This window comes from Gallus gallus, chromosome 27, assembly GCF_016699485.2.
Source record: "Gallus gallus isolate bGalGal1 chromosome 27, bGalGal1.mat.broiler.GRCg7b, whole genome shotgun sequence".
Lineage (NCBI taxonomy): Eukaryota > Metazoa > Chordata > Aves > Galliformes > Phasianidae > Gallus > Gallus gallus.
In genome coordinates this window covers 2352776-2379644 of record NC_052558.1, presented here as the reverse complement: position 1 = coordinate 2379644, position 26869 = coordinate 2352776, and the positions used below count along the sequence as shown (strand labels likewise).

The 26869-nt window shown below is 45.6% G+C and overlaps 2 protein-coding genes across 4 annotated transcripts in view; both read right to left on the bottom strand.

Annotated features, from left to right (window-relative positions):
- The window catches only part of MAP3K3 (mitogen-activated protein kinase kinase kinase 3), a 39350-nt gene extending 36086 nt beyond the window's left edge, over positions 1 to 3264 (bottom strand). For all 3 annotated transcript variants that reach the window (XM_040653252.2, XM_040653250.2, XM_040653251.2), the window contains exon 1: positions 3177 to 3264. In XM_040653252.2, coding sequence (XP_040509186.1) covers positions 3177 to 3180 — 4 coding nt within the window. In that variant the 5' untranslated portion in view covers positions 3181 to 3264. The remainder of the gene's footprint in view (positions 1 to 3176) is intronic.
- A 7015-nt stretch (positions 3265 to 10279) lies between these two features.
- Positions 10280 to 25961, bottom strand: DCAF7 (DDB1 and CUL4 associated factor 7). Its single transcript, NM_001079504.3, has 7 exons — positions 25554 to 25961; positions 19911 to 20069; positions 19360 to 19471; positions 18855 to 18973; positions 18018 to 18227; positions 17313 to 17430; positions 10280 to 16760 (listed from the first exon to the last, which is right to left on the bottom strand). The coding sequence occupies exons 1-7, from the start codon at positions 25689 to 25691 to the stop codon at positions 16588 to 16590; spliced, it is 1029 nt and encodes a 342-aa protein (NP_001072972.1). The 5' UTR covers positions 25692 to 25961; the 3' UTR covers positions 10280 to 16587.
- Positions 25962 to 26869: the final 908 nt, after the last annotated feature.

Genomic DNA, 26869 nt, shown 5'->3' with positions numbered 1-26869 from the left:
GTCAATCAAAGAATACGTCTATGAATGAGAGATTGCGTCCAAACACCATGGCACCTCACTCCAAAACAAGGAGCAGCAGTTAAGATGCACTCACAGGCTGTCGGTGCTTGGTGCCAAAGCCTGGGCTGCGCTCACGTCGGCTGATTTTCAAAGTCTCTCATTTGCTGGAGGAAGTGGGCAGAGAGGACACACATCTGACCGGCTATCTGCCTCCTGTCATAGAATCATGTCATGGAATGGCCTGGGTTGAAAAGGAGCACAGTGCTCATCCAGTTCCAACCCCCTGCTATGTGCAGGGTCGCCAACCAGCAGACCAGGCTGCCCAGAGCCACATCCAGCCTGGCCTTGAATGCCTGCAGGGATGGGGCATCCACAGCCTCCTGATGCAGGCTGTAGCTCAGCTGTGCAGAGAATTTCTTACTTGCTAACTTATGCATTGACACAACTCTGAGATGTGAAACACTTCATGGCAGCACCTGGGAAGCAGCAGAACCCCCTGATGAGCAGCAGGGGCTGCAGTCACTGCTGTGAGCTCCATTCACCTGCAGGCAAGTGCTAACGCTGTGATCTTACACCACGCAATGCCATGCAGCAGCAGGTGGAGCTCATGTGATGTTAGTGATCACACACTGGGGTTTCAGCTCCCTCATCTAACAGTATATACAACAGAATTCATCCCTTTGTTGGTCTGGTAGGAAACAGAGTATTTCTTGTTTTTTTTTAACACAAAATCAATGTGAAATATGCATTTGCAGAAGGAAGAAATGTTTCCATTCAGGACAACACTGTGATGGATTTAATGTTGCCAAGCATGAATACTTCTTTCTTTCCATCAAAAGAGAGGATTTCCACAGATTGGCTGTAAGGAAGTATCTGCAGCAGCATCACATTAATCACACAATGCAGGTTATTACAAACGAAAAATAAGCAATTTTGGAAGCTCACTGAAGGACCCTGTGCTGCTACGTCTCCAGTAGGTCTGGGAAACACAGCTCTGCTTTGTGTGCAAAGATGTTGTCCAGGAAATGCTTCTCATGTTTTAAAAACTACACTCATGGGTTTTTATACCATCGATAAAGGGGAGCTGCTACTCACAGAGAAAACCCTTCATCCGCATAATGCATTTATTTCAACCAATACAGGGTTTGCTCCACAGGGCCGAGCAGGTCGGTGTGTTTGCAATGGCACAAAATAGGAACCCGAAGTAAAAGCATCTGCAGAGTGGTAAAAACAGGAAGTCTGTAAACCTCTATAAACCAGGATGCTATTTTATACAGCATGATAATAGAAGGCACGACACTGCAGTTGTTTGAGCAAAGCAAACATATGCTTGTTTGTTACCTGCTGCCACCAGCAGCAATGCTGCTTGCTATTCCCCCAGCAGAACCAGGGGCAGCGAGCAAGTTTTTTTTTAAAAGAGAACCTGTTTTTAAGCTCAGAAAGCAGTTTTTGGGTAAGCTCAGCTCTGAGCTCTTCACAACGTGCCACTGAGCAGAACTGTTCAATGACAGAGCATCAGTGGAAACAAAAGGCTGTTCTGTTTTTAGGAAATCTCAAGTGATTTGGCCTGCAGGTTTGGAAGAAAAGTCAGAGCATCCCTATGAACCTGGGATACATATTTGAGGTTCCTCTTCTCACTGAGAAATTCCCCCCAGATGTGCGGATTTCAGCTGGCACTGACTGACCCTGGGCTCAGCCCCCTCCCTCCCCCGGGCAGGGGGGGCTGTCAATGCGCAGCGCCGGGCAATGAGAGCCAAGGGAAGGAAGTGACACAGGCAGGAAAGCAGAGCAGGCTGGGGAGAGCCTCGGCAGCAGCAGGCCTGCAAGGAGCACTTCACTCTGGGCCTGAGTGCTGCTCTCCCCTCTGCTTCCCACATACGTGCACATTTCTCTGTATTAGAAGCAAGTGCCCCTATTGCTGCCGAGGAGCTCTGCTTGGAAAGCACAGGTTTGGAAATAACTGCTGTAGCCCTTTCTGAGACGTGCCTGAACTCTGCCACCAGCGAGCTGTGGTTGTATCAATGGAGCTCAGCAACCCGCAGCACTGACCTCTCGTTGGCAGCACTCATCTGTCAGAGAATCTCGTTAAAAACAAGGTGGGAGAAAACTCAGAGTCATACAGCCCATTGCAAAACAGCCTTCAAAAGATCTGCTCACAACAGCGTACTGAGCTTGGATCTCTCCTTTCACAAGCAATCAGCACTGCAATTGCAACACTACGTTGCAGTGCTCCGTGGAGCTGTTCTTCTTCACCCCGTGCTCACGTGTTTACAGAGGCATCCAGCAGCCCCAGAAAGCACTTCCATGGAAGCTCTGCACCCTCCTTGTCAGCTATTGTGAGATATGCACCATCAAGTTGGCTCCTGCAGAGAGGACATTGCCTGGGTAATGCAGTACGTCTCTCTTTAGAGAAGAGGAGCCTGCTTACGGATCTGCCTATTCACTGCAATCACAAAATGCACATCTCTTGTAGGTGCTGCTGTGCCTGGGATCGGCTCAGGGCACAAAGGAAACACTGCGTTTGCATGGAGCGACGTTTGCAATGCAGTTACGATAGCAATAAGGGAACCAATTACACGCACAGACTGAATGCTGAAGGAGTCCCACAGCACCGAACTTGGAGGAAGAGTCAAAGCTGCGGCCCACAAAGCACTGCAGCTCTGCCCGCAGGTAAAGCAGCGATTCCCCTGCCAACAAATGAGTCGATTCTGCTTTAGGAAAGCTACGTTTTTTTAAGCTCTAACTCGTGAGAGACACCACCGTAAAGCAAAAAAGAGAATCGGGAAACAACAACAATAAAAGCAAAGAAAAAAAGGCAAAAACCAAGCACAGAACACACCGTCCAAAACGCCGACGATTCGAACCCACCGATGGGCCGCTTTTAGAGGCACTTTCCTACCTGCGCCCACGGCTCAGCGCAGGGCCCCCCCGACGGCCGGGGCCACCCCTTCGCCACCCCCCCCGGCCTTCCAGGATCAACATCCAGCATTGGAGGACCCCCCCCCGAAGCCGCCGCCTGCCCGGCCGTGCCCCCCCTCCAGGCCCGCTCCCGCCGCTTCGCCCCCTCCCTCAGGCGACGCCCCGTCCGCGGCCCGCCCCCACTCCGCAGCCCGGGAGGCGGCCCAGGCCCCGCCGAGGCTGCAGCCGCCCCCGACCCGCTCAGGCCCCGTTCTTACCCATGGCGGCGGGCGGCGGCCCCGCGCCGGGCGGGCGGCGGCGCGCTGAGGTACGCTGTCACCGCCGCGGCTCCATGGCGGCCGGGCCGAGGGGGAGGGCTCAGAGCCGCCGCCACATTCCCAGGCCCGCGCCGCCGCCGCCTCCTTCCGGCGGCCCCGCTCCGGCTCCCACGGCGGCGGCGGGGCTGCGGGTTGCGGGGGGCGGGCCTCGGGCGGTGCCGGTCGCTCCCCGCCGCCGCCGCAGAGCGCCCGGGCCGCGAGCAAAACAAACCGCTCGGCGGCCGCCGCGCACCCGCCGCCGCCGCCTGCCAATCACAGGGGCCGACCCGCCGCTCGCAGCCAATCCGCGCCGCCGAGCCACCCACCCGACGGCACCGCCCGCCAATCGGCTCGCCGCTCAGAGCGTCGCCCGCCAATCGCGGGGGGCCGTGCTGCTCGCGGGGTTGGCCCCGCCTCCTCGCCCGCCACCGGAGGGGACCGGCCCTCAGCCGGCTGCCAATCAGAATGACGGGCGGCCGTGAGGCCCCGCCCACCGGCCGAGCTTAGCGCTGGGTCCTAGCGCCCACCCGCGGCGCGGAGCGCCCCAGCCCGAGCGGGGCGCAGCGGCCCTCTGCTGCCGGCCCTTCCCTGCCTGCCCCGGGCTCGGCAGGCGATGCGAAACGCTGCGGCTGTTACCCACTGAGCTGCGCTGGAGGAGGAAACGCAGTTCATGGCCCCAGCCCCACTGCTGACGACGGAGAGGGTTTTTAGTTTATAAAAGAAATTCATTTATTAAACAAATTTTTTTTTAAAAGGAGCCCAGAACACTGAAACCAAGACTCAGCAAAGCATTGGCCACCCCAGGCAGCACACAGACCCTCTGGGGCAAGAGATGCCATCCTCCCATTGCTGCTCTAATGAGAGGCCCCGTCACCATCAGCATCCCAGCACAGCTCCCTGCAGGCTGCACAAAGGGACCCACACACATCCATGTCACAGAATAAACACTGCTGTCATTTTTTTTTTTCTATGTCTCCCACAGCACTGCTTCATACTTTCCACCACCACAGTGCTGCCAGGTGCTGTCATCACACAGCGCCTTTGTTAGAGTTACTCAATATGAAAGTAAATTCACATGGATTTAACCCTCTGCACTGAGCCTTAAGTACACGAGGCTGGAGCTCACTACGCCCTCCCTTTCATTTAGGGGTTTATATCGATGAGAACGTGGTTGTGTTAGAAGTGGAACTGCTCACCTGTCCCATTCATTCACCTGCTGACACTCCTGATGACTGTTCCTCCTGGTTTTAGCATTCCCAGCTGCCACCTCCCCCTGTGCAGACCGACCACAAAGCAGAATAGATCCCTGCTAAAAACAAAACAAACGTGCCATGAAACAGGTTTTTCACAGATTTTAGGGCAAAGAACTGCTGTTACTGTCCAAGCTAACCTAGTAATTCTACCTCTAGCTCCATAAATCAACTCATCTGCTAAAAACAACATCCAGGCTTCAGCTTCTCTGCCCTTGCTTTTGCTTCCATTCCCCCTGAGGGGTGTATTTTGATTGAGGTTTTTTATTTTTTCTCCATAAGGCGTAGCGGACAGGTTTTGTTTCATTAAGAACAGGTCCAGCTCTCCCCTAGTGCAGTGATGGCCACTCTGCTGCTGGGAAACCAAATCACAGAATCATATAGTAGCATGGCCTGGGTTGGAAAGGAGCACAATGCTCATCCAGTTCCAACCCCCTGCTATGTGCAGGGTCGCCAACCAGCAGACCAGGCTGCCCAGAGCCACATCCAGCCTGGCCTTGAATGCCTGCAGGGATGGGGCACCCACAGCCTCCTTGGGCAACCTGTTCAGTGCGTCACCACCCTCTGGGTGAAAAACTTCCTCGTCATATCCAACCTCAACCTTCTCTATCTCAGTTCAGAACCATTCCCCCTTGTCCTGTCACTATCCACCCTCATAAACCCACCTCGAGCAGATGGCTTCAGCAGCTGCCTGTCTATCTGGCAGACACATAGCAGCAAGCGCGTTGTTTTCTAAACGTTTTCACTCCCCAGCAACACAGCAGTGTCAGAGAGGCTGCATCAACCTGAAAGCACAGGAAGGAAAGCTGGATTGGAAAGGAAAATTTAAAAGTGGGGGGTAAGTGCAGGGCCAGGAGGAGTTCAGGGTACCACCAAATCACAATGACATTATCTGTTATTTGAGATAATGAGAAGATCTTGCTATGCCATACTAGCTAGACAAATCGATCTGTAAAGGAATGCTCAGATCCACAGATCGGACCCATCAGGGCCAGAAGCTGTGCACAGAGCCAATCATCTCAGCCCTGCTTTTGGTTTTGGGCCAGAGGGTTTCCACACACATCACCCTGAGGTTCCCACCTGAAAAACAGCCCAATGCTGCCAGTGTTTAGACTCATTTTTAGCATCCCTTGTATCACTCTGAAATTAGAAAAGCCTTTCTAGTTTTCCTGTATGTTCATGCCCAGCTTATAGCCATTTGTTTTCATGCCAAGATTATCCTTTCACTTAAATTATCCTTTCCTCTTCCCTGGTGTTTTCTCTCTAAGTATATCAAGCGGATAATCATATCCCCTTTCAGGTCCCACTTTAATAGATGAGTAAGCCACTTTAACACTCCTAATAATACAATCTCTGTGGTGTCTTCCTGGCAGCCTTTTTTCTTAACTTTAACTCTTCTCTCTTATATGACAGCATCATCATTATTGCCATTAGACCCATTTTTCTAAATGCATTTTCACAGAGGCTCATTGCTACCCTTTAACAACTAAGTAAATCCAGCCTCCTTTCCCCACTGACTTCCAAGTATTCAAATCTGTCACAAATTTCCATTCACCTCCACATTCACAGCCCTGCACTTTCTGCTGCTAAATCTCATCTCCTGTCTGCTCCTCACTCTTCAAAGCCATCTTAGTTCCCTACGATATTCTAGTTCCCGAGTATTAGTGAAGCTTCCCACTTCTGTTCATCACCAAATTTAATTATCACACTTGATTTTTGTGCCAAGGTCATTATAGAAAGGTTTTAATGATTAATTGCAGCACTCGAACTGGAGACACTCAGTATTAATTCCCTAGTGCATCAGCTCTGATGTCAAAACACATGAGAGTCAATTTACCCTTGACTATTTCTTGTCTGTCTTCCAATTCTTCCATGTTTCCACGTGAAATGCTCAGCCAAAGTCCTGCTACATGAAACCCATTGCAAACCCTTTGCGTAGAGAGCTGGTTCACTTAAAGGGACACCAGACTTGCTAGTTGCTACTCGTGCCAATGAGTCAGGAGACCCCAGCAGATGGCAGGAGATGGGCACCCCAGTGAAAGGTGCTCCTTCCACCTCCAGTTAAGCAGAAAGCCTGGATTTCACCGAAGCTTTTTTTTCTTCCTTTGAAAACAGAACGATTTGTCCTTAATGGTTCATTACTACCTGGCCTGACATACACAGCAGCAGACAAAAACTGCTGTTTTGCATTTCTATTCTCTTTTCGGAGACATCATCACAACACCTCTATATTGCAAGTGCCATTAGACTGTCTGAGGGGGGGCACTGCAGACTTCCCTCCTCACATTATTTTTCCTAGACAAGCTGGCATACCTTTTCTGAGCTGCAGCCACAGTTCTATCAGGGAAATCTAGCAGATGCCTCTTTTATATATCTTCAGGAAAAATTCTTTTTTCACTTTTGCTCTCTACTTAATGCTATGCCAAATTTGAGCAAAAGAATGAGGTTATTCACTGTACAGTAACACCATGGTACGAGCTGATAGTCTGTGGTTTTCCACCCAGATTGCCCACATCCTTTTAAAGCTGCTCTTTTCCAGAACAGAAGCTTCATTTCTGCAAGCAGCAACAACAAAGCATACTTAATTCAACACAAAGGTGCTCAGATTGTTTGGAGGCATCTTAGGTAAAATCATCAGCATAGGTATTCACCCAGACTCCCCAGGAGCTGCCACGTTTATAGTCAGCTCATTTGTTTTAAAGGCACTTTACAGAACTGTTTAATGCTGTCACACTGCACGAAGCAAGAAAAGGAAATGAATCCCGAAAACAGGGATTACAAAAGTGCTGTACAGTGGCTTGTTGGAAGCTGCACAGGAAGACTGGAGCAGCCCTTTGGGATTCAGCTCCTGGCATCTTTTCCCAGGCTCTTAATTGCCGTGCCATCATATTTTCTATTCTGGTAGCACTTCCATTTTCTGAAGCATACCTGTCTGACCCAAAGAGCCTCCTCTCCTTGCTGCTATCAGATGGACTATTTCTTCTTCCTTCCTGTTTCCCTTCTTGTTTAGGCACACGCATCCTTCCTGGGGAGCTTAGCAGTCTCTAGGCTGAGCGCTGTCTCATGCCAAAACTTCCTTAAGTACATCTCCACAGCCAGAGAGCTGTGCAAAGGAGGTGGAGGAGAAAAACCTTTATAAATCTTCAGACGATGCAGAAAAGCGTTCTGAAATTCTGAGAATCATCATCTCATTGCTTCCAGGCAGTTCTCGTTAATGCCCTCCTGGGTGTTCCCAGCATTCTGCAAATCCTGACTACAGTACTGATGGCAAACGAACAGAACCAATGTTGTAATCCACCTTCAGGACGGTGGGGCACAACACGAACCGGCCAAATCTCACCTCCACTACAGCATATCAACTACATGAAACTCGCCCTTAAAAAGAGTGCCCGGTGCTCCCGTGCCCCAGAAGAGCAGTCGGTACCTGTCCTGCACTGCTGGCCGAGCTACGTCTGTCCTCCTGCTGTCAGCACTCCAGCAGAGGGGGCTCTGAAGCTGTCTGGTTAAAAAACAGGAGACGCTCTCCTCCTCGTGGAGCGAGCAAAACTGAAGGGAAGAAAGAGGAGGAAGGATGTTAGAAACATTACATCCTTCTAGATTATGACTTGCTTCCGAGCCGGCAATCTGGACCACATATGGAACAGCATAAAAAAAAAAAAATGCACGAGATTAAAGCACAATCTTGTTATAGTCACGCTGTATTATAACTATTCTGTTACTGTTGAGGACGTCTTTAATTTTCAAGTATTTTCAAGCCACTTACTGATCACTGAATAATTAAGTGCTTTTCACTTACAGCTCTTAACAGCTGTACCTTGCCCAGGGTCACACAGCAAGCAAGTCAGCCAGCCATGCCAGATGTCAGTTGTTCCTTAGGGTAGAGAAAACCTCTCGTCATTTCATTCCTACACATATTCCTCCCCAGGACTTAATGACACTTATTTTGCTCCACTGACAAGCAGTCTGTTTCTCTCACCACCGAGCAGCTCCTGAATTTTTGCACTCGTACGTCCAATTTGCAGAAGTTGTCAGTAGTCTTTCCCACAGGACTTAATTAGGACCCAAACTGGTTGCTTCCAGCTGTACTTTATAGACTTCTAGTCTTTATCACTGAAGAAACTGCGTCTGTAGGAACAGGTGGATGTGTGTGCTTACTGCTGAGTTAGCCTCCACATCCTAACCAGCTGACACCTTTTAGCAACCTACTGGTCCTAATGAAGGGAAAAGATGGCAAATCAGTGACAACAACAACAACATGGTAGGTAGATCATCACAAAATGAGGAAGACAGGCTGAGTTCCCTCTGTTGGAGGATGCCCTGCAGTCACTGGTAGTATTGTTGTTGCATTTTCCACTGTTCCATGCCGGATAAGGAGAAATTTAAAACATTTATGCTGAACAGAAAGGACAGACTTAAATTTGACTTAAAGCAAAGTTAAAGGAAAAAAAAAAAAGAGCAGTCATTTGGCTTTACAATGCATGCTGCTTTTCTGCTTTAGTTATTCCCATACAGAGATGGAGATTTTTTGCCAGCTTAAAGTAACCAAAAACACTACAAGTATTGCTTAGCATCTTTGAACTCTGGCCTTCAATATTTGCTGCTTGAGATTTCTGCACAAACTCAAACTGATTTCAAGCGGGTGCAAGTGTGATGCTATTTGAATGCACATTGTCATTTACCTCTACAACGAAGAGAACACATTCCCCCACAGGGGAAGCTGATGCAGTGCATCTCAGTACTGAAAACAGTTGCTGGAATTTGGCATACAGCAATTTAACTTCTTTGCTTTCATCCACTGGAGTGGAAGCTGAGAAAATTTCTTTGTATTTGTGCTTCAGAATTCTCCATGAAGCAGATCAAGGATTTTGTAAATACATTTCTAGGGTAAAGACAAACAATTCTTAGAAGGAAAGCATCTTATCCAAATATGGATTAGTTAAAGCCCATATATAGCTTAAACAACAGCACAGCATCTTTGCAGGCAACTCTTTCCATTGTGGTCATGAAGCTTAAAAAGCTTTTGTTTCAAAGCCAGTACACAAAGAATTAGAGAAGAATCCGAAGTACACTGAGTGTCAGACAACAGCTTAGTTGAACTGGAGTTCATCTAAATACTTACTGAAGTCAGTCCTGCTCACCCAGATCTAAGGTAAGACAGTGTCAAGTTCTGCTACACTACTCCCCTTCCAGATCCCAGCTCTAGCAACGACGACAACAGTGACAGAGCCTGTAAAGAAAACACCCTTTAACAGAGGTCACCCAACACAAGAGAGACTTAGAAGCTAAATAAGAGCCTAATTGCTTTGTCTTTAATTCGCTCATTTTCAGAAAGCCTTAGAGACCAATTATTTGTATTAGAAAATCCCTCTTCCAATCATCTTAAACATGAAGACAGATAATTACCATTTTTCTTTCTGTAGGGGAGAAATACTATACAAGGAAGTGAGAGAACATGACCACAGACAACACTAGTGCATGGGCAACATGTGCTAATTTGGTTTTAGAAAGTAAACATGGGCATATTTTTATTATTAGCCATTCTCTTCAAGTTCTTCTGCAGCTGGTATCCTAACAATATAATTATTTGGAGTAACCCCTAACTGAAGAGTAGCCAGAATAAGCAAGTTAGTGTGGGTATTGGTAGGATGAGAGTTATATAAAGTGGCACCAGTTGTGTAAAGCAGAGACAAGAGAAAGGAGTCACCCTACCTTTCTCAGCAATAACCTTGAAATAGGCTTCGTGTCTCCTGTGGGAAGTACTTCCCTGCTTGCCCCACAGGTACCAGTTTCAACTCACCACACAGTGAACTGCAGTCAATCTACAAATGTTCCATTTTTATTACAAAGTATGAAAGGCAGAAAATACCGTACCTAATACACAGGAGGCTGAAACTTAGAAAGAAGGTTAAAAAATCGGAGTAAAACTACATAGGAAGCAGGAAATAGCATAAAAGGGTGCAACATTCCACTTTCAAGCGATTTCAGAAAATTGCCTTAAAATTTACAGAGTTTCAACAACATGGTTCCATGACTCAGGTGTTAAAATCCATTGTAACAAAACCTTCTGTATTTTCTCCATAAAAATAAAGGAGTAGAGACACTGCAGTTATCCATGTCAACAACATACGTCTGTTGGATAGCAGGATACTAGGATTCCTCTAGGACAGTATAGGAGCAAAGTTGCAAATCTCAACGTGGAAGGGGAGAAAAGAAGGACAGAAATAAAACTACTATTGCTTCAGCATATTTTAGTGAGAACAAGAAGTCAGGAATTTCATATGAATGTTTGTACAATCATGCTACAAAGATTACACCTTCAGGAAATTACCACAACAGGACTGTGAATGGAAAGAGCAGAAGGGAAAAAACACACAAAAGTAAACATCTCCTACTGACTATTGGTAACAAAAATGCTTCGGCGCAACAGATTTAAATTACATTTTACACTGCTAGCAACCCAAGTTTAAAAAGAGTTATTTTTAAATAGTAAATTTCATAATTCGTGTTCATCAGGTTGTCAAAAAAAGCAATGCATTGCCTCTCAGCTGCACTATGACTCTTTCATTCACTGGTTCTTGCATTTCTGCCTTTGTTCAGGTTTGACAGACCCAACCATTACTTCTAACAGAGACCTAAGAGTCCCATGTTCCACTATCAGGAAAGCAAACTCCAAGGGATGCTGACCTGTGGCTGCACCGTGGCCTTACAGCCACCCTGGGCAGCAATATTGTCAGGAAATAATCTGTTAGATTTACTGAAGAAGGATGAACTCGATGGAAGCCACATGGATTTTTCTCTCTTTAAATTATGAGTATGAAGATTCTAGCTTGATGCTGAGTATCAAAGGCTGCACAAAAGGCCGCCAAGTATCTTGGCAAAGTTGTCTTCTGAAGTCAGACGGCAGCGAGCAAGTTTCACAAATGCCTTTGCCTCCGCAGTCTGCCGTGAATTGCTGGATGAGCATTTGGCTACTGGTGTTGAGGTGCATTTTTAATTATTCCTGCTTTTTAGTGCTGGTGAATGGTGCTGATGAGAAGTTCTGGAGATCTCTTCCTGATAGAAGTCAGAGGCATGTTACACTCTCAACATCCTCAACAATAGAACACTTCTGACTCTTCTCAGGTAAGCACGGGACAATACAGCTGCCTCTCTAAGTAAGTAAGAGAAAGTGCTCTTTAAGTGCCATGTACAAATAAATCTTGACCTCTGCAAAGGCCAAGAGAGACAGGGACCACAACCAACAGAATCTTGCCCATCCCAGAACGGGTTTTGATACGGTAAGTACAGTCCTGCTCTGGAATATTGGTCTGAAAGCAGAAAGCAGTGAGCACGTACCAGAGATAACCTGTTAACTGACTGGATAATGCAGCGTGGACCATTTTGCCAACCAGCAAAAGGAAGACAAACCATTTCAGTATTTTGATGGAACCACAACTTCTGCAATGTACTGAGCCAATAGCTCACCCCTGTTGTCACTGATCCTTCTAAGGATGTCCTGAAAGAGTCAGAACACCATTAAACACAGGGAACCGACAGGCTCAAGGCTCTAGGTTGAGTCAATTTACCATCAGCAGCAATTGTTCTATCCTAAAAATGTTGTCTGAAGAATCCATTTACATCTGCACACAACTAATCTGCCACTACTGCCACCATGTTCAAACTCAAGGAGGACTTCCAGACGCTGCCAAGTTCCTAGGCAAAGCAAAAGGGTGACAAGCAACACTAAATTACAAGTTGACCTTGTAAGGTTGTGCCATTCTCTAACTAGAGAGCATCAGCTTAACGTTAACAGTATTGTCAAGTGCTCATGGTATTGGTGTTTAGTAGAAACAGATAAGGGTCCACTAGATGCTGACAACCATAGCCAGTTAAGGATTGCAGTGACTGTTGTATTTAACATTTTATACAAAACACAAACGGCTACCATAAAAAGACTGAGGAAAAGATGACTCTCCTCCTAATCTTACCAAAAATATACTTGTTAAAGTGCCATCTGCAAGAGAACAAAACAGACACACTCAGCTTTTTTAATTTACATTTAAAACAAGCACAAGAGCATCTGCCAATTCCAAAATATTGGACTCCCCTCGCCTAGTCCCTGGTAGGCAATGATCTATAGTTGAGACTGATGCAGCTTTCTCACTGCGACACCAGGCAAAAATAGATCTTTTCAGTATTATCTAGAACATTCAGGAGAGTAATTACAGCTAAGTTTTGAAAGGATCATTAACTTTGACTTATGAGAGGCAATGCCTCCCCTTTTAAGTACATTTCAAGGTTCCGTAAGGAACAACTTGTATTAACAGTCTCCTTTCATATCACTCTCTGAAACCATCTTTCTAAATAGATTGTCAAAGCACTCAAATCCTTGCCTTTTAAATCCCTGCACGCAGAAGTACAAGTCCAGTAGATGCAACTGACCACAGGCCATTTTGACAATTAAAGAGTTTGCATACTACAACACTAATTTAACATCCATCTTCTTTTCTGTAGGTTTTCAGCCTCACTAATGAGGTATCACATGACTGATATCTCCTGGCTGAGAGCCAATACACTAACAACCAGTTGCCCACACAATGGTAGAAACCTATGGAAAGCTTGGCTTCAGCAGAGCACAACAACCAGACAACAGCGTATCCGGAATCAATCAACTGAAGTGCAACAGAATGATGAAGTCAGAGAAAAGTGACATTTCTGTACGAGTATCAAAATCATATCTGTACCAACAACAGCAATTCTCTGTTTTTCTAACCTCACTGACACTCAGACTTCTCCCTTTGTGTCACTTCACACTCAGGGGATACGAGGCAGTTGAAAGCAGTTGCTCTGCATCCTCCAGCAAGCACAAAATAATAAAGATCAAACACTGAAGTATTTTTATGCATGAATTTTGAAAAAAAGAAATGCTTATGGGGGTTTCTTACCTAACAGAACTGAACGTTAACCCAATAAAATGAGCTAAAGTGTATCTTACGATTCTCAGGCTACAGTGACAAGTCTCAAGGTTTTATTTTATCTTGCAAATCAACTTGAACCAGCAAGCAGACAGTCAACTTGCTGCCACTGCGTCAGCAGGTGCTGGCAGAAGGGCATCCAAGTCTCTCACTTCCTCTCGATATGGAAGTGCCATTTCCACTAGAGAACATCTCACCCATGAGGATTTTCATATCTTTTCAGTCATTAACCTTCCAAGCGACTTCTCTGAAAAGAAGCTATTTTAAGCAGCATTTCCCTGTTCCAAAACAGCCTCTAGTGATTTCAAATGTAATTTCATGTGAAGAATGACAACAGATGATGCTCAAAGCAACACGCTACAGATCTAGGAGGCAGATCAACTGGCTAAACAAACAGGATACATGCTTTATTTAGAATCCCCTGGAGTCTACAAAATTCCTTCACTTGCCTTTGAGTAGTTTGGAATGAGAACTCAATTCCATGAGTGAACTTCAATCAGTTTTATGAATGGAGGGACTGATGCTCATTGGGTTCACAACAGGATAGTAGTTCTCCAACATCAGCAAAAGCTACCTGGTTATTTGAAGATTAGCCCCTCCATGCATACACTTTTCACCATCACAGCACAACAGAGATTCTATTCCTAGAGGAACAGACTGTGTTTGCCATTTAGTATAGCCTAGGGAATCTTTTAGCCACTTCATTTTCAACTAAATTAGCTCATATCTTTTTTTTTTTAAAGAACAATTCTACAGTTGTTTAAAACAAATGTGCTGCCAAGCAGCTGGCATGTTCATCTTTTTTAACTCATGCCACCTATGCAAGGATGAGTCTTTGAAACACGAAGGGGACCTGTGGTAGTTCCCATCATTCCCCAATCCACAAATCAAATTAAGAGCTTGTCTAGTAACAATTAAGCTTGCACTCCAAGCCAAAGTTAAAATCCCTCTCAGTGACACAGGACATGATGCCTACTGTTCATAACTAAACTGTACACTGTAAGTCAGTGGATGTATTTTTGAGTTTCTAAAGCTGCGAATGTAATTATATGTTGCTGCTAAGAAAACCCTAATTTTCACTTAATTCTGCATAAGTATCTTACAACTTACAATGAAATGCTACTGTAAAAGTTATAACCCAACTATTTGGCTAATACTGCTCTGACATCTAGGTCAAGTTACCTGTGGAAAACCTTGCTCTCAGCATCACAGCTAATATGAAAACCAATTGCCAAGCCAAATGAAACCTGCTGTCAAAAATCCCACAGCTGAACACAGAATGCCACTGACAAAACATGAGCTTAAACTGTGAAGAGTCCTTGGCTCTGGTATCACAAGAGGTGATGCAGTAATGCTGCCTCTAATGAACTGCAAACCGATCTGCAAGGTAGTGCTTTTCTAAGCTCCATGTCAAGAAGTCATCTGTGCAAGAACATTCCTATGTCCAGAATGACATAACTTCCCAGAGTCCATTCTGTACTGGATAGTGCTTTCTGCATCAGCTTTGCTGTTTCCCTGCAATCCCTTTTCCTAGCCTGCCTTTCCCACACAAGCTGACAAAACACAACTTTGCCAGTGCCCTACTATTTTTAATGCTGCCTGCAGATGTAGGTGAATATACATCAGGCAGAAAGACAACACTGATCGTTTCTGACATTTCCATCAAAACTCAGCTGGTATACCCTCACGGACCAGCTATAGCTGTCATGTCTTCATTGGAAGAAGAGTACTGTGGAGCTTTAATCTCAATACCTGTGTTATATTAAGACTTCAGTAAAGATTTTTATCTTGTCTAATCCACTCAGCTTTGATTGCAACGTATTACTGTAGAGCATTCCACTATTCAAAACAGAAACAGACGCCCTCGGGTGCATTTCAAATAGCCACAAGGATGACAAGCACCAAACTATAGCCTCTGCAGCACTGTTTCTTTCACTAGAAATCTGTCTTCTGTGCATTACATTAGGGAATTATTTCTTTCAGAGAAACAGCTTTCATTTGGATAGTGGATGAGTTCTTCCAACTCATCTCGCTCATTCAACAAGACCTGACAGTACAAAGCAAATACATTTAGGAAAAAAAGTGTACTCCTTTCAAGAACTCCCAGGAACACAGAACAAATGCAAAGAAGCTCCATGGTACAGGTTAACCACAAGATCTTGCTCATATTATTTGCCAATCAAGCAAGCTACAAAGTGTGAAACCATTTTATTTTGGTTCAGATAGTAAGCCCTCTAAGGGGAAATCATTTCATTGGAAACGTCAATCCAGAGTCCATTATTACAAATAACATTTTTTTCTGAAGTCATTTCCCTCAGAGGGAGCTCAAGTCATGCAAATACCTTCTGTCTGAAACCCATTACCGTTCTGGTAGCTAACACAACTGCAGGAGACACACTGTAAATTCATTTATAATTTAAAAATAAGGCCTACCATAGTAGCAACTGCCTCTAGCATCAGAAAAGTGTAAAGAAATTGTGCAACAAGTACTTGTACTTCACAGCACCAGGTAACCAGGTATTGAGAGCCAAGGCAACAGTTAGTTCTGGCAGGCCTTTACTGTCAGGGAGCCTGCAGTGTTATTGTGATTTGTATCAACAAAGATATCCTGCTTTGGGTATATGGAAGTGGATCACATATCAAAAGTAAGAATTCGGGAGAAAAGCCTTACTCAATAGAAAGTTAGCCCAATATATAAAAACCATACAAATGTTTAAACAGTTTAGAGGCAGCAACAACAGGAATGATAAAGATTCCTGCCAAGGTGGCTGTTAACATTATTATCTTTTTCCCCCACCTTGTTTTGCACTTGCATCTATTAAACTAGCTAGATGTGCTGCCCCGGCTAGCTGACAAACACTTGGACATATGCAGCAACTTAAAGCCTGCAAGCTTATTAACACAGTCAACAAACAAATATACAGAACTTTAACTGAGGAAAAAAAAAAAAGAAAACCAGAACCCAAAAGGTCCAAGAGGCTCAGCGTGTCTCTGCATTTTAGAGTCCTGGAGAGACAGGAGACACCTGCCATTGATTCTTGTAACAGTTTCTTGGAACAGTAGATGCAAAGCAACAACAGATACTGGCCACTTGACTTGTGTTGTTCTTACTTTAGAGGGGTGGGGAAATCATACAGCCCTGCCTCAATTAGGCATGAAGCAGTAGTGTTACACTCTCAAAATTTCCAGGCAGTTGTTGTAGCAGATAGCTATCCAGTCTGGCTGAGTTGATGCCCACTGTACATTGTTGATTTCTCCCTCTGCTGTATAGGCCAAGATAGGGTCCTCAATGGCACGAGGCATTTGCTGGATGTCCCAGATGAGAGCCTGATGGTCATCCGCTGCAAAAGGAAATGAAATCCTAAGTGGAATCAACGTACAACAACATGTTCATACATGGCTACTAAAAGGGGTGTAGTAAAAAGCTAGCTTGAATATAGCCCTTGCAATTCAGATAAGAAAGTGAGACAGATACAGCGATAGAACTGTTCTCCAAGAAGAACTTGTATGCATCTTTGGATAATTATGTCATCCAGGACAAAGCTAGAAACACACAATCGGTGGAACTCTAAGTGCAAACATTTAAGAACTGAATTACAAAATAAGTTAAGCAGCACTGAAATAAAATAGCTTAGCCAAAGGAGATGCACAGTTAGGGCACTAGGCTCACTACTTTCACCCAATCAAGCCCACTAGGTGCCTATTTTCATAAAAATGTTAGGAAAGTCACTATCAAAGTGCTTGTAAACTGCAAAGAACCTTTAGCAAAAAGGCAGGATGAGAACTGCTTTAATTTTTGGGAAGAGAAGATTTTGCAAGTGTAATGAAAGACTCCCAGAGATTCACCAGCAGAGACAGCGAGAGATTGATGAAGAATCTCTTTCCTCACTTACCTGCTGTGCAAATGTGGCAGGAAGAATGAGGCGCCCAAGCAATTCCATTTACACATGCTCTGTGGTTGTTTAACCTGGCAACAGGAGTGCAGGGAACTCTGACATCTAGAATCACAACCTTCAGAAACAAAAAAAAAAAAATCAAACTAAGTTAATAACTTGTATTTCCACCCCTCACCCCATCCAGGAAACAGAGAGTTTTGAACTAAGGCTTTATGTACCTTCCTAAAGGATGCATTCAGCAAGCACACACTGTTCTCAAAGAATAGTTTCTAGCTGGTCAGCACGTTGTGTGCATTTCAGAAGTAGTCAGACCTCACACAGGAGGCTTGTGATTTATGAAAAAAAGTGACTCACGCTTCCCTGAAGCAGTACAGGTAAAAATCTAAGGTACACTGCCTGATGTACAGAGCTGAGAAAGAACAAGGTGACTAAAATACTTGCACTTATGATTTTATGTGAAAGCTGCTGCCCAACTGGCTCACAGAACAGTCAAAAATTGGCTGAAACATAGAGGGGGCACTGAGACCTTCATGTTTATAATGCCAAACTTACATCTAGCTCCTACTGAAATGACTGCAGTAAGAATTGGCCCTTATCATACTCCACTTACTGATACTGCACCCTCATTTTAAGAGCTAAGTGTAAACGACCAAGCCACCTCCCGCAAATTGCCTTGTTCCTTGTGCAGAACTACTGCCTTACCTCCATGCCATCCATGGCCATCGTGGCAAGATAGTTGGGATCCTGCTTATTCCAGCACAGACGCAGCAATGGGTGGTGTTGTGGGTCTTCATAAATTATGGTGCTATGTTCCAGATGACGGAGATCAAACATCCTCACTGAGCCATCTGCACCAACCGAAGCGAACATATCTCTCCCACCACCTGCACGGCTAAATGCTATGTCATACACCTGCTCAACACCAAAACAGAAAAAAATACAACCCGGGTTTTAGTGAGCACACTGCCTCCTAATTCAGAGCTAAATGGATTTTCCATATGGACAGCAGAAATTGTTACTACTACTGTAACACTTTTTGTCAAATACTTGAGTTTCCTAGCAAGTTCTTAAGTTATTTGCCAAAGGGAGGGGGGGAAAAAAATGAGTTATGTCATTACAGGATTATTCACTGAAACAGAACATATTTACTCTCTGGATTCAGATTTTATGTTAAAATGAAAGAATCCTGTAAGATGTTTATTGCCTTTGATACACAGTTGATTATGACTCCAGTTTGATGGAGCTAAAATATTCTGTAGCATAATCTTGTAAAACAAACATATTCTCAAGCCCAGACTCTGTGATGAGTAAGCAGCCTAGTTCTGATAGCTGATAGAACAGCTTTCATTAGTTGGTAATATATTAAAACTGTACCTTACCTACAATTAATGCACATGAAACTCATAAATCTTAATTTTGGACCATTAGATTTTTGAATGATCAGATTTCTCAAGAAAAAAAAAGGGGAAAACAAAAGTTCTGTTCCTTTGCTGCTTGAAAAAAAAAAGTGCAATGTAAACAACCAAAAATATCCATCACCTCTTTGTCATGTGCAATAAGCTGGGTCTTGACATGGCCAGAGACCAGATTTACTCTTCCCAGAACCTGTCCTGTTTCCAGACCCCAAATAGTGCAGGTTGTGTCAATGCTAGAAGTACCTGAAACAAAATAACTTCTTTTAGCAAAATATTAGCAAACTAGCACAATTCTCACAAATTACACTAATGCACTTAGTGATAGTAGTTTCTGACATCTACAGACCAAAACAGCCACAAGAACAGCATACAATTAAAATCAACTATGTCAGGCACTCTATCATGCATTTAAATGACCCAAACCTTTTAGCTGTAGATATGGTCTTTCACATTACACAGGTATAGAGTGTAAATAGCTTATGTCTACCTCAATCTCTGTGGAAGATGCTCTGGGATGAACTTCTCCATCCCTTAAGCCTCGAGTGAAAACCCAAAAACCAAACATAATCACACTGGGACTTCACCAGACTTAATTCAAGAGCGTGTCTTCTTCATTTTGTCAGTCTCACCAAGGAGGTAAGGATCCACTTCATTCCAGTCAAACGATGTTAGTGGAGCACAGAAGTCAGAGTTCTTGTTATTGTTCAGCAAACACTCCAGCCGGGTCTCTGTTTCACCCACCTTTAGAAAAAGCAAAGCATCTGACTGAAATAGCAACATCACATGACCAGTTCCACTTGCACATCCAACACGTTGAGGTATTAATCCCAGGTTTCTATCCTCTCAGCGTTGCAGCTTAAAACTCTGGGAAACACAGTCACCACCTCTATCTTCACTGAGGTGATTCAAACATCAACTGTCATCACAGATCTGTTGCTCCTAGAGCCTTCATATTTCATACCATTATTACTGCCATTAAAAAAACCCAGTAAAGTATCAGGGTGCTCTGACTTCATTTTATGTCTTAACCTTCACACTGCAGCAAGTGCAAAACATCCTGGAAGGACTGTGAAAAAAAATCTGGTTTCCAGTGAAAATGAGATCAATGTGCAACACAGTTAATACCACAGCTTGCCATTTCCCAAGGAGAATTCAGAATCACAGAACTGAATCTACTCACTCTCCACACACGCAGATAGTCACCACTGGTTGCCAGCAGGTCTGGATACACTCCCTTGGTGTCTGGGATCCACATGAGCTTTGTGGTGGGGTAGGGGTGATCAAAGGTGTTCCTGCAGATGAACTCTGAACTCTCTTCATCCAAACCAACAAGCTGTACCTGTACGAAACCATATGTAAAAGAAGGGATTTTTATCCCAGTAACAATATATGATTACAACATTAAGACTGAGTGCATTTCAGAGAGATGCTTTTTGTAACCTCAAGGACAATTAAAAAAGACCACGTCAGTGGAATGAGAAATATTTAAAGCTCTGCTTACAAGCCTCAGCTAGGAATCAAAGTGAAGTACATATAATCACCACAGCACTTCACTTTGAAGAGATGATCTTAAGAGAAGCAAAATCCAATCTCCTAAAGGATTAAAGACCACCCTTCTCTTTTCCATGCTGCAAAGCCTTGTTTAAATGATAAACTGTTCAAGCATTATTCCAGCTCGTCTTTAACTGAACTGATGCTGACAGCAATGCTTCAGAGAGTCAGACAAGCCATGGCTTGCATTACAACCAACAATTAAAGCTCACATCATTGTGCTCTTAACTATAACGCTACAGACCGCAACAGGTCACCACCAGCTAGCTACCAAACTGTTTTCAATACTGCATTAACGAATGCATTCTGCCACAACTGCACAAAACTAAAACACAGATTAATTCCATTCCAAAGTCAGAAAGCAAATAGAATTCATACTAGAAAAAATGGAGGGAGAAGAGAAAATGTTTACATAATTATTCAAGTGTTTTGTGAGAGAAGGACAAAGAAAGGAGGTCTGCTGCCAGGTTTTATGTAGCTGATCTCCAAATTAGGTGTTTGTTTTCTTAGCAGAGTAATGAGATAACACCCAGTTGTGAAAGTGAAGCAAGACAGAGCAGACAAGAAACTATCTCCACATTGCTTGGTTATGACAACACCTGAAGTAATGCTTGAAGTCCCAGACATTATGTTATTAGAAAAATATTGACATGCCAGAAAGTGTTCAGAGAACAATACGGACTGGGAGGACACGTTTAACCCAGCAATGACTGCAAGACCTAAACAGGATGAAAGCCCCACTGTGTTAAATGCTGTCCAAACACAAACAGAAAGAGGACAACTCACTACAATTAGTTTGTAAGCTGCTCATGGTAGGAAATTCCTAATACCTTCCACACAGTGGCTTCCTCCTGGAGGCTGTGACTTAACAGACTTATCCTAAGATGTTCATCTGGACAATTCCTACATATTCTCCCATAAGCAATAGCTTATTAACCATATATGTTTAAACTAGTCTGGAAATCTACTGTATCTATCAACACAAGTCCCTCAGCAGACCTTCCACTGTAACATCAGCAGTTGCAAGTCCATTTAGAGATGCTCCTAACAAACGCCAACCTTCCCCTTGTCAAACTGAAGATGCACCTCTCTCACACTGTAGTGACCCCTAGAAACATACAGGCTGTTTTTAGCAGCTCAGCTGGATGTCTGCCTTGCACTCTCTTCATTACAGCTACTCCTTATTATGCTTTAATATGAACCCGCCAAGAGTCTCCCAGCCTTCTGAAGTGACTGACAAAAAGCTTTCTAACTCCTTTAGGGATCAGAAATCCTAAGCAGATTTTACAAAGGAAGCAAATTGTCCTTGGTCATAGAAAATCTTGTGGCAAGGTCAGAATCAGAAGACAAGCAACTTCTGATCATTTCTTCTCCTTTCCATATGCTGTTTTCAGCTCAACATGAGTGTATTACACAGCCATAACCAAAGCAAATCTAAAGCAGCAGAGAACTCACTTCTGTTGGTGTGAATTGATACACTCATGCACTGCATATTCATGCTTAACCTCTTCTCAGAGGAAGAAAAAGCAACTACTATGTAGCAATCCACCATCATGGCATCTTTGACATTTTTAATGCAAGGCCATGTTAGGGAATAAAAATTGCCTGAGTGACAAAAGATCTCTTGGCAACTGCTGAAGATCAGTAGTCTGACACTGATTGTCAGACCTGACAGCAGACTGTGATAATCCTGAGCAGGAGACACTGGTCTGCCCAGAGACAGGAGCAGAAAACACTGCTTGAGCAGTTCTATTCCTTCCTAGCTCAGTATATGCAAAGGGCTGATCGCATAGCACGTACAGAATCCCTCTTATCCATCCCATTATGCAGGCTGAACGCAGGGAGATGGAAAGATGGAACTATGTGCAGGATGCTAATAATACAGGAGCCCGGTGTGTCCCTCCTGCAAGCAAGGCCAGCTTTGCTGCCAGCTCAGCACCAAGGAGTGCCTGAAGTCTAGGCCAGCTAAGACTGAGGAAAGTAACTGTTAGTCAGGATACAAGCTGAACCTCCTAGGTCTACCTGTAACTCATTCTGGTAGGAAAATGAGGGTGTTCAACCTCCACTGGTTTTGCAATTATGCTATGACAGTAGCCAGAAATACTACATAATTATCTGTTTCTCCCACACGCCGAGATAGGTTGCAATTGGAGGTGGATTTTCCTATCCCAACTGAAACCTTATTAACATGAGGTTGATTCGCAATGCTGCGTATGAGTAAAGAAGTGCCTTCAATCAGCGTTTGTTAACTTCTGAAAAAAAAACTCTTCCACATGATCCAGAAAATGACAGTCCGTAATTATTTTAGGGTCACGTACAATCAGACAGCTCTCACCATACCATTTAATCTTCAACATACGATTTTTGCAAATCTAAACCTTACAGGAAAAAAACCCAACAGCTCCCTGGTCAAACTGCCACACTGGATGCTCTCTGATTGGAGGCAGGATGCAGAAGAAGGTGGCAGCAGGGGAAGCACGCAGCCATAACCCGGCAGTCTGCTCCTAACAGCGTGCAGCATCGCTTCCTTCTGAAGCAGATTTGAGTTTTGCCTTAAAGACAGACCCTGAAATCAGCCTCTCCTTGTTTTCCACTCATTACTGATCAACAAAGCCTGCAGCGCAGCGTTAACAGCGGAACTTATGAGCACCTCAGCTCCCTCCCATTATGCCTGTGATCCATGAGGCATTCTGAAGCCTGACAGCAGTTTGCTGATTCAAGAAGCTCAGGAAAACCTAGCCTAAATAATTTTAGTCCTTTTCCCTGGAGCAAAGTCATCTCTCTTTCTGTACCAGTGATTTGATGAGCACAGGTGTAGGAGCTGAAACAAAACTCCTTTGGGGTTCAAAGAGATCTTAGCAATCAGCTTTCTTGTATGCCATACAGCTTGTTAGTGGGAGAGCTGACAGAGGTTCCAAGAGTCTGGGAGCTGAGGGCAGCAGTAAGTCACGGCTTGCCAGCTGACTGAACTGAATTCATCCAAAACAGAGGTGTAAACAGCCATTTCATGTATGAAACCTTAAGTATTTCAAGCTCTGGTAATTACCACAGGAACAGAAAAATAACCAGGAACTTCTGCTGTGACAATTAGAAAAGATTTAATGCACTAAGAACCTTTTAAAAAAAGCACACAGAAGGGTAATGAGGAAGAAATACAGCCACCTATTTGGTTAGATGTTAAGAAACCTAGAATTGCTGCTCTGAACTGGTTTTTAGGGTAGCAGGGGGAAGGAAAGAAGTCAGTTATTCAGAACAAAACATTCCAACGACTGAACAGAAATGGCATTTGGAGCTTGTCAAAAGCCTTCAAAGCGCAAAGAGAAAGTTGAAGTGGAACAGAGCTTCCATTATCTCTTCCATTTTCCTTTCAGTTGGTGCCACTTGCACTTCTATGCGTATTTTGATGTCAGAAGTTAGCAGTATAAAACAGAAGTAAAGACTGTACTGAAAGCACTACGAAAAACATCAAACAATAAAGGCCACACAACCCTTCCTTCTCTCTCTTTGAATTATCAGAGGTGTGGCAAAATATCTCAGCAAAGCGAAGATCACCTTTCGCTGTATTTATTGGACAGCTTTAATTTTTAATGACACATCTTCACTTCTGTAGCAGCAGCATCCAGAATGGGATGCCAGCCTCATACAATTACTTTCCTTCTTTATCCACTAATTAAATCTCATAACATTTGGCACTTATATGGATCTGAAGTCAACACAACAGCTATTCCTGAAGCACAGAGACCAAGAGAAGCTCTGGGGAGTATTTACAAACAGCTGGAGTTTGTGCAGTCCTACGCAATTCCTGTTTGCAGCAACTGTGAGTGTGAAGTTTTTGGTTTGGGTGCTGTTGTTGCTGTTGTTTTTTTTAAATAGGAAGAGTTGCTGACTCAACTGCCTTTATACTTGAAGCCTGAAATGAAAAGCAGACCTGATCACACTGTAATTGGGAGCAACCCCCAGGGGATGATCCAAACAGAAGGATGTAAATGCAACAGAAACATACCCCTAATTAACAAGCTCTACCACTTCCAAACAAAAAAAAGTGTTTGGAAGGTTGTTACTTTTGGTTCTCAGAGTAAACACTACAGCAAACATTATCGAGTTAGCCTTTAAACAAATGAAAAGTTTGCAAGCTCAGACCTGCCTGGAAAGCAGCCTTCCCAGAACCACAAAGTGCTCACCAGAAATTCACACTTAGCCAGGTCACTGGCTCACGTAGGAGCATCACATCCAGGGCTGCTGCAAGGGCACTCATTTAGCTCCTGAAAGATACGCCACCCTTGCTTGGCCATCACCTCATCTCAACCCTGCACAAAGCCCAATCCCCAACATCAACTTTTGAAATTATTTTCTCCGTTAAGCAGCCTGACAAAGCTGCAAAGCACACATGATATAAATGCACAGAACTACTTTGGCAGCACCGTTAGTTGCACACAGACTTCAGGATGCTCTACAACTATGTCTGTTTCCTCATCTCTCCTCCATTCGTGCACATTCATCACATCAGACGAGTGCATTAAAGGCTGCCGAGGAAGGATGGCTCAGGTGTCTGAAGGGTGTAAGCCTCCCTTCTTAGATCTAGTGAGGAAACACTGAAGACACCTCACCACGACAACCTCGTTCTCAGAGAAGAGCAAAGGCACTGAGGAGTTGGTGAAAACGGCTTACACAGAATCACAGAATGGCCTGGGTTGGAAGGGACCTCAAGGATCATGAATCTCCAACCCCCCTGCCGGGCAGGGCCACCAACCTCCCCATTTACTAGACCAGGTTGCCCAGGGCCCCATCCAACCTGGCCTTGAACACCTCCAGGGACGGGGCATCCACAGCCTCTCTGGGCAGCCCGTTCCAGCACCTCACCACTCTCCTGGTAAAGAACTTCCTCCTAACATCCAACTAAAATCTTCCCTCTTTCAACTTAAAACCGTTCCCCCTTGTCCTGCTGTTAGTTGTCCAGCCTACAGACGTATGAACACAGTGTTCCACGTGAAAGCATCACGAGAAGGGCACAACATTGCTACTGGAGCCCCATGCAGCCTATATTTGCACAAACCCGAGTCCAGGCCGTAAGGTTTCTGTCACGCTGACCAGAAGCCGCACAAACTCGAGCTAGGAAGCCTCCTGCGTGAGGAGCAGCAGCAGCAGCCGCCCCCAGCCCCAACCTCTCGGCCTCCAACAGCCGACAGTGCGCAGGGCAGCTCCCCGCAGCCCACCCAACCCCTGGGACGGAGGGGAAGATCCCCCCGCTCGGCCCCGGCCGGGCCCTGCCCACCTTGTTGTTGTACTCCTCCACGAAGCTGCCCAGCGCCAGGCGGAACCGCTTGTCCGGCCGCACGCTCCAGTTCATGGCGTATACGGTCCAGGGCGCCTCATATTTGTAGATCTCCTTCCGTTTGCCGTGCAGCGACATGGCTCGGCCGAGGGGGCCCCGCTGGGGCTGAGGGGAGCAGCGGGCTCGGCAGAGATGGGGCCCGAGCTGAGCTCGGCGCGAGGCTGATGGGAGCGCAGGGCCCGGCCGAGGGGAGCGGGAGGGCGGGGAGGGCCGAGGGGAAGGGGAGCGAGGCCGGAGTGGCAGCGGGGAGCGGGGGAAGCCGCAGCACGGCGCCGCGCCCCCAGGCCCGGCTCCAGACCCCGGAGACGGCGAGAGAAGCGCGGAGGCCGTTCGCGATTCGGCCCTCACACAACGGGAGCGGAAGCCACGCGAGTAGCCCCGCCCGCTGCGTGCGGGTTGGCTGTGTTGTTTGTCAATTAGCGCTTCGAGCATCTATTGGGTAGTTTTTCTGTCCGTTTGGCCCGATTCAGTCTTCTATTGGTCTCTTTGACCCTCAATCCCAAAGAGGACCCGCCTCCTTGCCTGGATGACCTACCGTTGCGTTCGATCCCGCCCGAGTGGGAGGCCGCGCTCATTCTCGACATCTCATTGGCTCCCACGGGTCGCAGTGGCGCGAGGCGGGCTCTTGGGCCCTTATTAATATCCGATTGAATGGAAACGGTGTCAATCAACCTGAGCCCGAGGCAGTTAAGGGGAGCCAGTCGGGCTTACAGTGTTGTCCCGAGTTCGAGTCCCGTCTTCTCCGAGTAGCCGATGAAGATGAACTTATCTACAATTAGATGAAGTTTAATTATGGGGTTTCATTTCTAATAGCACGAAGTGGCATCGAGGAGTACCTGGAGCTGTGCGCTGCTCAGGAAACCTCGGTGCAGGTTGAAGCCCGGTGCCTGGCTTGGACCCCTCGTGTTGAGACCGATGGAGCCCTGGGACCCAGCTCGGAGTATGGGCGCTCCCCCCGCTGCTCGCAAAGGTCCTCAGCAGCCCCGAGGCCTCCTGGCTCTGTGGGCTGAGGCATGGCAGGGGGATGAGATGTCCCAGCTGCTGCAAGGAGCTAAAACATGAGCCGGCCTGGCTATAAATAGTGGTTTGGTGGGATGGGGGCTGTGGGCTGGGAGGAGTCCCCATCCAGAGATCCGCTGCGGAGTGGCAGATCTGCGCCCTGCTTGAGGAGGACGCTGTCCTTGGGGCTCCCTTAGCGGGGGATGGAGATGGGGCTCCTGCAGCGCTGCGTGCTGAGGTCCCGCTGCTCCAAGGAC

Coding starts and splice junctions, on each gene's coding strand:
- DCAF7 (NM_001079504.3), bottom strand. CDS start 25,691: ATGTCGCTGCACGGCAAACGGAAGGAGATCTACAAATATGAGGCGCCC. Junction 18,974..19,359: donor AGTGGATCCTTACCTCCTTG/GTGAGACTGACA, acceptor ATTTTGTTTCAG/GTACTTCTAGCATTGACACA. Junction 18,228..18,854: donor TTATTGCACATGACAAAGAG/GTGATGGATATT, acceptor GGTGTTGAGCAG/GTGTATGACATAGCATTTAG.